Source organism: Babylonia areolata, chromosome 18 (genome assembly GCF_041734735.1).
Source record: "Babylonia areolata isolate BAREFJ2019XMU chromosome 18, ASM4173473v1, whole genome shotgun sequence".
In the NCBI taxonomy this organism is placed as follows: Eukaryota; Metazoa; Mollusca; class Gastropoda; order Neogastropoda; family Buccinidae; genus Babylonia; species Babylonia areolata.
In genome coordinates this window covers 50,968,254-50,980,476 of record NC_134893.1, presented here as the reverse complement: position 1 = coordinate 50,980,476, position 12,223 = coordinate 50,968,254, and the positions used below count along the sequence as shown (strand labels likewise).

The 12,223-nt window shown below is 42.4% G+C and overlaps 1 protein-coding gene across 2 annotated transcripts in view; it reads left to right on the top strand.

Moving 5' to 3' along the window:
- Positions 1-1,577, top strand: part of LOC143292881 (uncharacterized) — a 27,927-nt gene extending 26,350 nt beyond the window's left edge. For both annotated transcript variants that reach the window (XM_076603538.1, XM_076603537.1), the window contains exon 14: positions 318-1,577. In XM_076603538.1, the coding sequence (XP_076459653.1) occupies positions 318-1,382 (1,065 nt within the window). In that variant the 3' untranslated portion in view covers positions 1,383-1,577. The remainder of the gene's footprint in view (positions 1-317) is intronic.
- The last annotated feature ends 10,646 nt before the right edge of the window (positions 1,578-12,223 follow it).

Genomic DNA, 12,223 nt, shown 5'->3' with positions numbered 1-12,223 from the left:
TGTGTGTGTGTGTGTGTGTGTGTGTGTGTGTGTGTGTGTGTGTGTGTGTGTGGCTCTTTATCGCTCTGTCTCTGTCTCCCTCTGTCTGTCTGTATGATTGTCTGTCTGTCTCTCTCTCTTTGCGTCTCAATGTCTGTCACAAACAATTTGCGCGTGCCTGGGTGTTTTGTGTCAGTATCTCTGTGTGTGTGTGTGTGTGTGTGTGTGTGTGTGTGTGTGTGTAAGCGAGAAAGCCAGATAGCCAGATAGACCCCCACCCACACACACACACACACCCTCAAACACACCCACACAGCCCACTTTCATAAATGTCACAGCTGGTGGCCCGCGAAGTGTCCACGGCAGAGCGCCGCTCCAGCACGGCCGAGGTGATCCTCACCGTGCAGCGCCTTCCGGAGCCCACCACCACGCCGGCCCCACTCAGGGACGACGACAGCATCACCGCCCCGGACATCGTCGTCTTCGTCATCGGCTTCCTCGTCATCTTCAACGTCGTTGCCACGTGCATCATCGTCTGGTTCGTCCGCCGCCAGGGGAAGGCGACAGGGCTTCCTCAGCAAGGGCTGACCAGGAGGGGGTCCAAGTACTATGTCCATGGGGTGGAGAGGGAGTCAAGGGGAAGCTCTGGGGTGCTTCAGAACGGGTCGGCGGTGTCCTTACGCTCCGAGAGCGTTCAGGTGGAGGTGGATGGGAAGGACCGCTGTGACGTGGCCCCCTTCAACACCGTGCTGGCTTCCAACCGCAGTTCTGACCCTGTGTTCACGACTAGCACAACCAGCGGGAGCACCACCAACTCGCCCGTGAATGGCCACGTGGGTAGTGGTGGCGGTGGTCATGATTCCACGGACAGGAAAGTTCTCATCAATAACGAGGTGTCGCCGGCCAGAACTGTGACCGCAAGTATAGAATCTATCGGAACGTCTCTGGGGAGCTCCAAATCGGCCTCGGCGGTCTCCTTTGCGGGCAAAGACGACGACCTGCCCAGCTTCTCCAAGGCGAAGAGGAACGTGACTTCCCAGCAGAATCCCGCTTTCAGCCTCTCCGTTCCTAACTTGAGCTCGGCACCTGACGCCGCCACCTCGCAGAGGGCGGCTTCCTCTGCCTCTCCTGCTGCTGTCGCTGCTGCTGCATATACTGCAGTCACCAAACCGTCAGCATCTTCATCCACGCAATCCGTGCCTCTGGATAAAGTAACGAGATTCGGCGCCGAAGGGTCAGTGTCCACTACTACTACTGTGGCTCAGCCAGCTACCGCCTCGGCCTCAGCCTCGGACTCTGTGTCCAGTTCCACTGCAAGCGGACTTAACAAAGGAGGAAGTACCCAGCGGGCAACAGCGAACCATGATGGTGAAAACGGGTCCATGGTTGAAGTACTGTATTGAACACACACCAAGAAAACCACTCCAACGGTCATGAGACAGAAAGGCGTAGACGCGGCTTCCTTGATACACGACAAAACACTTGGTGACATTTATGAGAACTTTCTCTCTCTCTCTCTCTCTCTCTCTCTCTCTCTCTCTCTCTCTCTCTCTCTATCTCTCTCTCTCTCTCTCTCTCTCTCTCTCTCTCTCTCTCTCTCTCTCTCAAAGATAAACATTGAGATGAGCGCATTTCATTATATTCACTGCTTCTGCCCCACACTGAATGATGAGTGGAGTAAAGACTCTTCTTCTTTTTTTTTTTTTTTTAAAGATAATGACACGCCAAACGTACTTACAAAATGTCTTTATTTCATAAATGTGTAGCATAATGAAAACAAATTTATCCTATATGATATATTTGCTTCACACACACACACACACACACACACACACACACACACACACACACACACACACACACACACACACACACACAGCTTTTCATTGTATCTTCTGTTTTCCTCCCTTCCCTCCCCATTCCCTTGTTCAGAGTCACGCTCTTCATAAATGAATGACTGCGTACGTAGACGGTTTCACTGAAGGTTTTTTTTTTGTTTTTTTTTAATTCTATGTTTTTTCACCAGCTCACGAGTATAATCATAAACAAAATCTTTTCAAATCACAATACAATTATTTAGAAATGACACAAAATGAGCTACGTTTCTTGGATAATGAAAGCATTATTATACACTGTCCCTAAAATTAATCCATCGTGTTTATTCATTTCTTATGTCTGCCAACACAATCAGGTTTAAACAAAAACAGTTATGCAAGTAAAAAAAATATTCCAGTAGAAACGATTCCAAAACGAAAGAATCAAAAGAAAAAGGAAATGAAAAACACGGGGAAGAGCATCATTGACAGCATGATGGGGCAAATGCTTTGGAAAGAATAGTGTGGTCTAAAAACTTGGACAGAAAAAAATGGAAATATAGTAACGGTTATGATAGATATCGTTTAGAAATCTACAATACGTTGGCACAAACGCTCTGAAATGAGTATGTCACTCCTGTCCTTCAAAGACTGAATTATTAAATACAAAATTGAAATAAGGCACTTCTTTAAATTCGTACTCAGAAAAACTAATCCAAAAAGAAAACGAAAAGTAGACAAACATCCAAAAAGATTATGTTTACTGTACGTAAATAATCATATCAAATTCATTCGCTTGGTTTTATATTTGTATATAGACCTATTTATTTTATCAAGTTCTTTTGAAAACTCTTTGGGTTTTTGTTGTTGTTTTTTTTTGTGAAAATGCAGTATACCTTACAATCAGATTTACATTTCAAAGAATATTGATGAATTGTACTGTGGTTTATATTTTGTATATTTTTACTTTCTGAAAAAAAAAAAAAAAAAAAAAAAAAAAAAAAAATATATATATATATATATATATATATATATATATATATATATATATATATATATATATATCCTTATATTTGCATTAATTTGTATCCCAGTTTTGTGGAGATTCGGATGTTCAATCTTTTGGATATGAATTATTATTACTGTTCATACTCATAATATTGCTAGTGTTATAGCTTTGTCATGTATTGTTCACACGTTAATGTAAAAATGGATCTGCGTGTTGAATATGATTTATTTTAATATTTCATATACCACTAATACTTATGATGTGTCTTTTTATATTTTTTTTTTCTGTGTCAGACGGTTATATTTCAGTGAAAAGAAAGGTACAAAAAAACCAAAAGCAACAACAACAACAAAATTAAACATGTGTGAAACACTGCTGGTTATGATTGTGACGATGATGACGATGAAGTAGATGACGGGGTTATTGTTAGTGATGATAGTGACGCTAATGAGAAAATCGGCAATGTCATCACCATCACGAAAAGTCCTGATATGGCCATATATTGTCGTCTGGGGTGTTAACAACAGAAGACAGAGGCCATCTCAAAACCACACTGGCAATACGAATATAGATAGTTGTTAAAAACAAACAAACAAACAAACAAAAAAAAAACAAAGAAAAACAAAAAAAAACCAAAAAAAACTGGCACTGCACATTGGATTCCTAAATCATATTTCGTGGTATATTTCAGCAATAACAGATCAGCGGAAATTTGATTTTTAGTATTAACATGTTTAACTCCGTGTGAATGTTTGAATTTGTAAAAACAATTTTCATGAAAAATCAATTGAAGTTCTGCTGAACATTTTTTTTTCTTTTGTGAGGATGAATAATTATTGAGAAGTTTAGCAATGAACAACACATTAATGCTTCCATTCTGTCTTACATATATATTTTTATTCCGTTGTAACAATGTGTTTGTTTTCATTATTCACCCATTTCTTTTGCTTGACTCTTTCTTTTCTGAATCAGAATGGTGTCTGCTTGTTTTGTGCATGTGCGACCTGCACTATGCCAAAGATTTTTTTTTCACCACAAAATGATACTTCTTTATGCGTTATATACACTGTGATACGAATTCTTTATGTTTTCTTTTTACTCTGTAAATGCTCTTAATGTATACACATGAACATCAAAATCACTACGATAATACTATGGTTTGCTTTTCAGACTAAATCTGTGTTCTTTGCTGTTGTCTTGCACTCAGACATCCTTTTGTTACCCTCCCCCCCCCCCCACCCCCTATCCCCTCTCTTTTCTCTGGATATGCGTCTGTCTGTCTGTCTGTCTGTCTTTCTTTCTTTCTATGTTTCTTTCTATCTCTCCTTGTCTTCGTCTGCATATCTATCTGTCTGTCTCTCTCTGTTTTTTCCCCATCTCTCTCTTTCTTTCTCTCCTTTCCTTTCTGTGTTTCTGTGTGCTTGCAAGAGCGCGCGCGTGCGTGTTCGTGTATGTGTGTGTGCATGTTTGTGTGCGTGCGTGTGAGGGGTTGGGGGGTGGGGGGGGGAAGCGCGTGTGTGCATGTGTGTGCGTGCGTGTGTGTGTGTGTGTGTGTGTGTGTGTGCGTGGGTGTCTGTCACATCAGCGTTTTCTCTCTCTCCCCCCCCTCCCCCCCTCCACTCCCCTTGTTCTTCAAAATGCATGGCAGAATACACAATACACCAGTAACACATAGCCGATGTCTTGTGCCATATCAATTTCGTTATACAGCATCGTTCATCCCAGATCACATTCTACAACGGAAAAAAGCCAAGAAATGAAGAGGTCAGATCATTTACACAGACGTAAAGCGTTCGTTTATACGACAAAGAGAGCAGCAGCATGGGTTGCCCTTAGAAAAGAACTAGGGATCGTGTTTCCAGAATCACCTCTGATATATGATACGATCTCATCCCACCCCCAGTGCCATGGGTTCCGAGCAAAACTAGTTTGAACTAAATTCCCCAAATAGCAACAATAGCCTCGTTTTGCTTAAGACCTCGTGACCTGAAACGAGAATTTGGGGAACATCGTCGGTGAGGTGACCACCACGCTATCGTTATTCTTTTTGAAATCTGAATTAGGAAGCATTTGGTTTGTTCTCTCTGTCACCCGGGTAAAAGGCGTGTCCTTGCTCGTGTTTGGGCTCGGAGTATGTGATGATAATAAATAAACTATGTATACCTAAGTCCAGATTTTCAATTGACCACGTGTGTTTGTGTTTATGCACTGTTATATGGTGCCACTTGAATGCATATTCAACGAAAAGCATGGAAGCGATGACTAAAACCAACAGCATTGAAATTGTCCCTGGCACAATTCTGTAGAAGACTCCACTTCAATAGGAAAGCAAATATAATACAAGGAAACGCTGCGCATCGCAACGCAAAGCAGCGCAACGCAACGCAACGCGACGCAATGCAACGCATTGCAGCACAGCATAATAAAACACAATGTAACACAACACAACACAACAATTTGATGCCTTAAAACATATCCATAGACTACAGTTTTACTAGGATTATCATTATTATCATTAATCGTATTTATATTTGTATTTCTTTTTATCAGAACAGATTTCTCTGTATGAAATTCGGACTGCTCTCCCCAGTGCCACCATTTTTTTTTTTTTTTTCCTGCGTGCAGTTTTATTTGTTTTTCCTATCGCAGTGGATTTTTCTACCGAATTTTGCCAGGAACAATCCTTTTGTTGCCGTGGGTTCTTTTACGTGCGCTAAGTGCACGCTGCACACGGGACCTCGCTTTATCGTCTCATCCGAATGACTAGCGCCCAGACCACCACTCAAGGTCTAATGGAGGGGGAGCAAATATCGGCGACTGAACCGTGATTCGAACCAGCGCGCTCAGATTCGCTTCCCAGGCGGACGCGTTACCTCTAGGCCATCATTCCACTGTCATATCATCATCATTGTAGTAGTAGTAGTAGTAGTAGTAGTAGTAGTAGTTTTTTTTTTCTTGTTGTTGTATCATTATCATTGATAGTATATCATAATCATTTTCGGATATTAGTAAGAGATATACAAATGAAAATATGAAAGTAATTCAATCAAGCATCTCTTCCATAAAATGTTGAGGGAAACAGACAGACAGACAGACAGACACAGACACAAATACAGACAGACAGACAAACAAACAGAGAGTTGAACTTGAACTATTCTCAGGCGGCGGTGTCAGTGACAACACCAACATTCCTAAAACAGCAACAGCAGCAGCAGCAAAATGGACTGAAGTTTTGATGACGTGAAATGAGAACCTAGCTAATCACCTGATGGCTGCCGATGCCGCTAATAGCCAGGAAGATTCATTCTGAAATTACCCGAGTGGTTAAAACGCTGGACTTTCAATCTGAGGGTCCCGGGTTCAAATCTCAGTAACGGGACCTGGTGGGTAAAGGGTGGAGATTTTTTTTTTTTTTTCCGATCTCCCAGGTCAACATAATTATGTGCAGGCCTGCTCGTGTCTGAATTCTCTTCGTGTGTATACGCAAGCAGAAGATCAAATACGAAAGTTGAAGATCTTGTAATCCATGTCAGCGTTCGTTGGGTTACGGATACAAGAACATACCCAACATGCACCCCCCATCCCCGAAAATGGAGTATGGCTGCCTGCATGGCGGGGTAAACACGGTCATGCACGTAAAAGCCCACTCGTGTACATACGAGTGAACGTGGGAGTTGCAGCCCACGAGCGAAGAAGTCAGAAGAAGAAGATCTGGTGGCAGTCCGTGCGAGGGTTTCCAGACGGTAACACATTATGAATATTTTGGTCACTATAATCAAATTCTAGCCCTCATACTCGGGAACAATAGTTGCCTCCTCTGCTGCTCTGATGGTAATAAATAGACAGACACGACTGATTATCCTACATAGTAGATTTCGACAATATTAATTAACAGTCACTCTGAACTGTAACTGATCAAGGAAGTAGTTCTGATCAGTTAGCCATAAGGAACGAGATTATTCCTGGTGACAACAGTGAGTACATTAAAGACTGGTAACAATCAAAGTTGGGGTTGACTCTTGATGAAGCGATGAGAGCGAGGATGTTGGGAGAGAGAGGGGGAGAGAGAGAGAGAGGTTATGGCGTTAATTGTTAGAAGTAAATTGCGAGCACCATAAAAGAGAGAGAGAGAGAGAGAGAGAGAGAGAGAGAGAGACAGACAGACAGACAGACAGACAGACAGACAGACAGACAGACAGAGGGACGGAGAGACAGGTAGAAACACAAACACAGACAGATGGATAGAGAGACAGATACAGAGAAAGGTATACAGAGAGATAGAGTGACAGAGAGAAAGACCGAGACAAACAAACAAACAGACAGACAGACAGACAGACAGACAGAGACAGAGACAGGTGGTCGTCTGTGCACAAAAATGGATGAGAGAGAAAGGATGCGACGTTCAAATCCACAGGCACAGACGGCCCCAAAGCAGTGAAGCAGTGTCGGTTCTTTCCTAAAATAGCAGCCGCTGGAGCAGCGGCAATATGAACTGACCTGAGGCCTGTCGACATGAAATGGGAACCTGGTTAGTATTAATCCCGTGAAGGTCATTGATGCCGCTATTAATAGCCACGGAGACTTTGAACTCTTTCTCTGTCTGTCTGTATGCCTGTCTGTCTGTATGCTTGTCTGTCTGTCTGTCTGCCTCTATCTTCGTCTCTTTCTCTGTCCGCCTGTATGCCTGTCTGTCTGTATGCTTGTCTGTCTGTTTGTCTGTCTCTATCTTTTGTCTTGTTCTCTCTATCCCATTCCGAGTACAAATGCCATTTGAATCACACATTTAACTCTCTCCATACGAACGGCGAAAGAGACGACGTTGACAGCGTTTCACCCCAATTACCATCATCAACATGTTGCAAGCGAAAGGCTCTTTATACTGAAGACGTGAATGTTGACAACGAACACCACAATTCTGACGACGGAAGCTAAAGGTTGGGTCACTGAGACGCCCACTGGACATCCGAGGGGTCTGTGTAGAGGAGAAGAGAGGACTGGCCGTACTGAGTGAGTTAAACTCATTCCATAATTTCGGTTTCATACTTCCAGTCATTCGAATCTGCCGTTCATGATGATTTTCAACAAAAAAAGAAAAACAATTGGTTTCATTATAAACTCTTCTAAAGGTATGTTTGTATTTTATTTTCTGATTTTCCTTATTATATGTGTTCATCTACATAAATGTTATTTTGTAAACGTTATTTTACCGCTAACATCGTTTGGGTTTCGACAGTACAAGTAGTCAAAGTTGAAAGAGGTCAAACAAACACTACTGATCAGCTAAACACACGGAATCAGATTACTCCATGAGTCAAATATTTATAACCTTCAAATTTGAGGTTCATTCCCTATAATGTGATATGCACAAAGAGACAGAGAGAGAGAGAGAGAGAGAGAGAGAGAGAGACAGACAGACAGACAGACAGACAGACAGAGACAGAGAGAGACAGAGACAGAGAGACTGAATGAAGGGTAAAGTAGATAACCGTACGTATCCATGTCTTCCTCCCCACCCAACTCTGGATTTCAGAGGAACTGAACAAAAAAAAAAACACACCGGAAAACACAAGCAAAACAAAAACAACCCCCACCCCCACTCCCCAAAAAAGAAAGAAAAAACAAAACAAAAAACAACAACAACAACTAACAAACAAACAAAAAAGAGAAACAGGGAAAGACAGGAGAGAAACAGAGAGACCCAGACACACAGAGAGGTAGAGACAGTGAGGGATTTTGATAATTCACGTAAAATGAAAGGATCGCTTTCTCTGGCTGGTAATGACGACATCCAAATCCACAGACAGACGACCGATCAGCAGTGTTGGCTCCTAAAATAGCAGCTGCAGCAGCAGCAGTAGCAGCAGCAGCAGCAGCAGTAGCAGCAGCAGCAGCAGCAGCAGCAGTAGCAGCGGCAGAAGCGGCGTCGACGGCAAAATGGGTCTGCATCCTGAAGACATAATTCGAGAACTTGGCTAATCATGTGAAGGCCGTTTGTGGTGCCGTCAATAGCCATGGAGACTTTGAAATTACTTGGGAACGTCTGGTGCTTATAAAAATGCGGCAACAGATATGTCTTCTCTCGATCTCCCTCCCTTCCCCACCTCTTTCCCTCTCTACCCCCCCCCCTCTCTCTCTCTCTCTGTGTCTCTCTCTGTCTCTGTCTCTCTTTTTTAGGTAGGGATGTGGGTGGGTGGAGTGAAAGGTGGTGTTGGAGAAAGGAGGAATATGGCGGGGGTTGCGTCTCTCTCTCTCTCTCTCTCTCTCTCTCTCTCTCTCTCTCTCTCTCTCTTCTCTCTCTCTCTCTCTCTTTCTGTCTTTTTCTATATATTTCCCTCTCTGTCTGTTTCTGTTTTTTGTTTGTTTGTTTGTTTGTTTTTATGTTTACGTGAAGCATAACAAATTATAAAAGGAGTTTTCCTCAGCTGTCTTCCTTCTACTTTTTGTTCCCCCCCCCCCCCACATTCCAACAGGCCTATGTAAATGTACCGTTTCAGGAAGACTGTTGTTCATTTATACCGAACTTAACGCACCAAATGCAATAGACAGGTACAGAAAAAACCCTAATTTATTTCTTCAAGACAAACATATCTCTTATTGATATGAAATGACAAGACAGTATTAAAAATCTAATCTGACAAAGGAAGTTTCTATCACATGATAACAAGCATCATTAAAACCATTGTCATCATCAGAGAGCTATAATGGTTCCTGCGTACCAAGCCCAAAACATCAGAAGCATGTAAGCAAGCAGTCAAACAATTGAAGCGTTTTAGTCCCTTAAAAGAAAGAGAAAAAAGAGAGTACCGTTTCAAACTGAAAAATACCTCATGAACTTACTTCTCAACCAAATCAATCGGCATAGAATGCCTATGTCGTATCTATGGTATAAACAACAACAACAACTAATTAAAGCAACTCATCAGCTGGAAGGTTTCAAATTATACACTCAATACTAATTTTGTGTTTGCATTTGTATTTCTTTTTATCACAACAGATTTCTCTGTGTGAAATTCGGGCTGCTCACCCGAGGCAGAGCGCGTCGCTACACTACAGCACCAACCAATTTTTTTTAATATTTTCCTGCGTGCACTTTTATTTTGTTTTTCCTATCGCAGTGGATTTTTCTTCAGAATTTTGCCAGGAACAACCCTTTTGTTGCCGTGGGTTCTTTTACGTGCGCTAAGTGCATGCAGCACACGGGATCTCAGTTTATCGTCTCATCCGAATGACTAGCGTCCAGACCACCACTCAAGGTCTAGTGGAGGGGGAGAAAATATCGGCGGCTGAACCGTGATTCGAACCAGCGCGTTCAGATTCTCTCGCTTCCCAGGCGGACGCGTTACCTCTAGGCCATCACTCCACTAACGAAGTAACAAGAATTGCCGGTAGCTTCAGCGAAGACTTTCAAAAAACCCTACGCTTCAGACTATACCGTATTGCCCAGCCAACACTTCAGAGTCATCACCCCTACCCCACCCCACGCCCCACCCTCTACCATCCACACCCTTCACCACTCCTCCACCCCACCCCCACCCCCCTCCCCCCAAACAGCAGCCCATTTTTCTGAAGCCTGTTGAGGCTAAAGGCTGGACAAGGTATCACCGTGGTAAGACCGTGACTGCCAGCTTGATTAATGAACTGAGGTGGTTTCATGTTGTTTCCTGTTGCTTTTGTTGTTGTTGTTGTTGTTGTTTTGGAAAAGTGTTCATGGGTGATGGTGGGTAGTGGTTATACTAAAAGAGAAATGTATTTTTCTTGTCTTTTGTTGCTGTTGCTGTTGCTGTTGTTGAGTACTAAAACGTCGCCTAAAATAAGATCCATTATTCATTAATGTATGCATGCGTGTGTTTATTTGTATATTTCTTAATATCTTTCTTTTATTTAGTTATGTACAATCGCATTGTTTACAAATAAAATGAAAGGTATTATCAATGAACAAAATAAAAGACAACAGGAAGAATAACAGAATAAAAACAAAAATCAGAAACAAAGAAATAAAATGGAAAGAAAAACGAGGACCGGAAAAGAAGAACAAAGTAAATAACCACAGACTCGCAGAAACGAGAGAAAAAAAAATCATACATAAATTCAGTTATTTGACTGTCATAGTCTCAACATCTGTCTCTCACGACCCCCATAATTGTATTGAGAGATTTTATAAGCTAATAGTGCGCAAGGCTTATTAATGACGCAATGCTGAATTTCTGTCCCCAAATACTGTACCTGTACCTTCCCGAGGTAGAGGGCTCTGACGATTGATACTGCGCCATAATTTTAGCTCGATTGACCAAACGAGCCAAGTAAGTTTGTGACCTGATAAAAGTCTTCGTCAGATACAAAACATGAGTGCCAAAGAATCGATATACAGACAGAAATACGAAAAAAACTTAGCCGTATGAAGAGCACAGGATCAGGAGTCAAGTTAAAGAGTTCTTCCTTCTCTTCGCATTGACTTTATGGCTTAGCAAATGGGGTGCAACGTCTATGAACTGGTGCACACTCTCTCAATAATTAAGGTAACGGAAGTTTTCATAACGAATGTATGAGATGGGGGTGGCCCATTCATCCATCCATCCATCCACCCTTCCACCCACCCTCTGGTATCCCATTATCCCATTCTCCTACCTTCCTTCATCCACCCGCAGCCCCGTTTCTCCTCCAACCAGGAACTTCAAAAGAGAAAGACGGCATTGATTTGTGTGCTGGTGCGGACGGAAATCTATGTTGTGCTTCTGTGTTGAGTGTGGGCCTCCTTATGATCGGTGTGGTGGGGGGTTTGCCTCTCCCTCCTTCTTTTTTTTGTGTTATTAGTGGTGCTGTGTGTGTGTGTGTGTGTGTGTGTGTGTGTGTGTGTGTGTGTGTGTGTGTGTGTGTGTTTGTGTGTGTGTGTGTGTGTGTGTGTGCAAGCATGAGACAGAGAGACAGAGACAGACAGACAGACAGACAGAGACAGAGACAGAGACACGGAGAGAGAGAGAGAGAGAGAGAGAGAGAGAGAGAGAGACAGAGAGAGAGAGAGAGTTCCGACACAAGTTACGAAGCGCACATGACGGAAGTTCGTTTTCATTCTGTGAAACTCTTGAGTACATGGAAACTAAAGCAAGCTAAGACACAAGAGGATTTGTAAGAAACAACCAGTATAAATGTTGCGATTGATTTAACAGAAAGGCATTTACACATTTTTGTAAGAACACATCTACGCAAAAGGCGAAAACAGAAAGAAAAAAAAAAAAACACCCCACAATTATCGATCATTATATCAATGAACTGACATACACACAAACACACGACCGAGTCGCAGGTTTCGCAGAAAGACATTAACTCAACAAACAAGTTTGAATTTTAACGCCAACTTAAGCTTTGCTGTTGCTGGTGTTGGGCGGTGCTAATTGTTATTTTAAGATATTTATCTAAAAAAAAA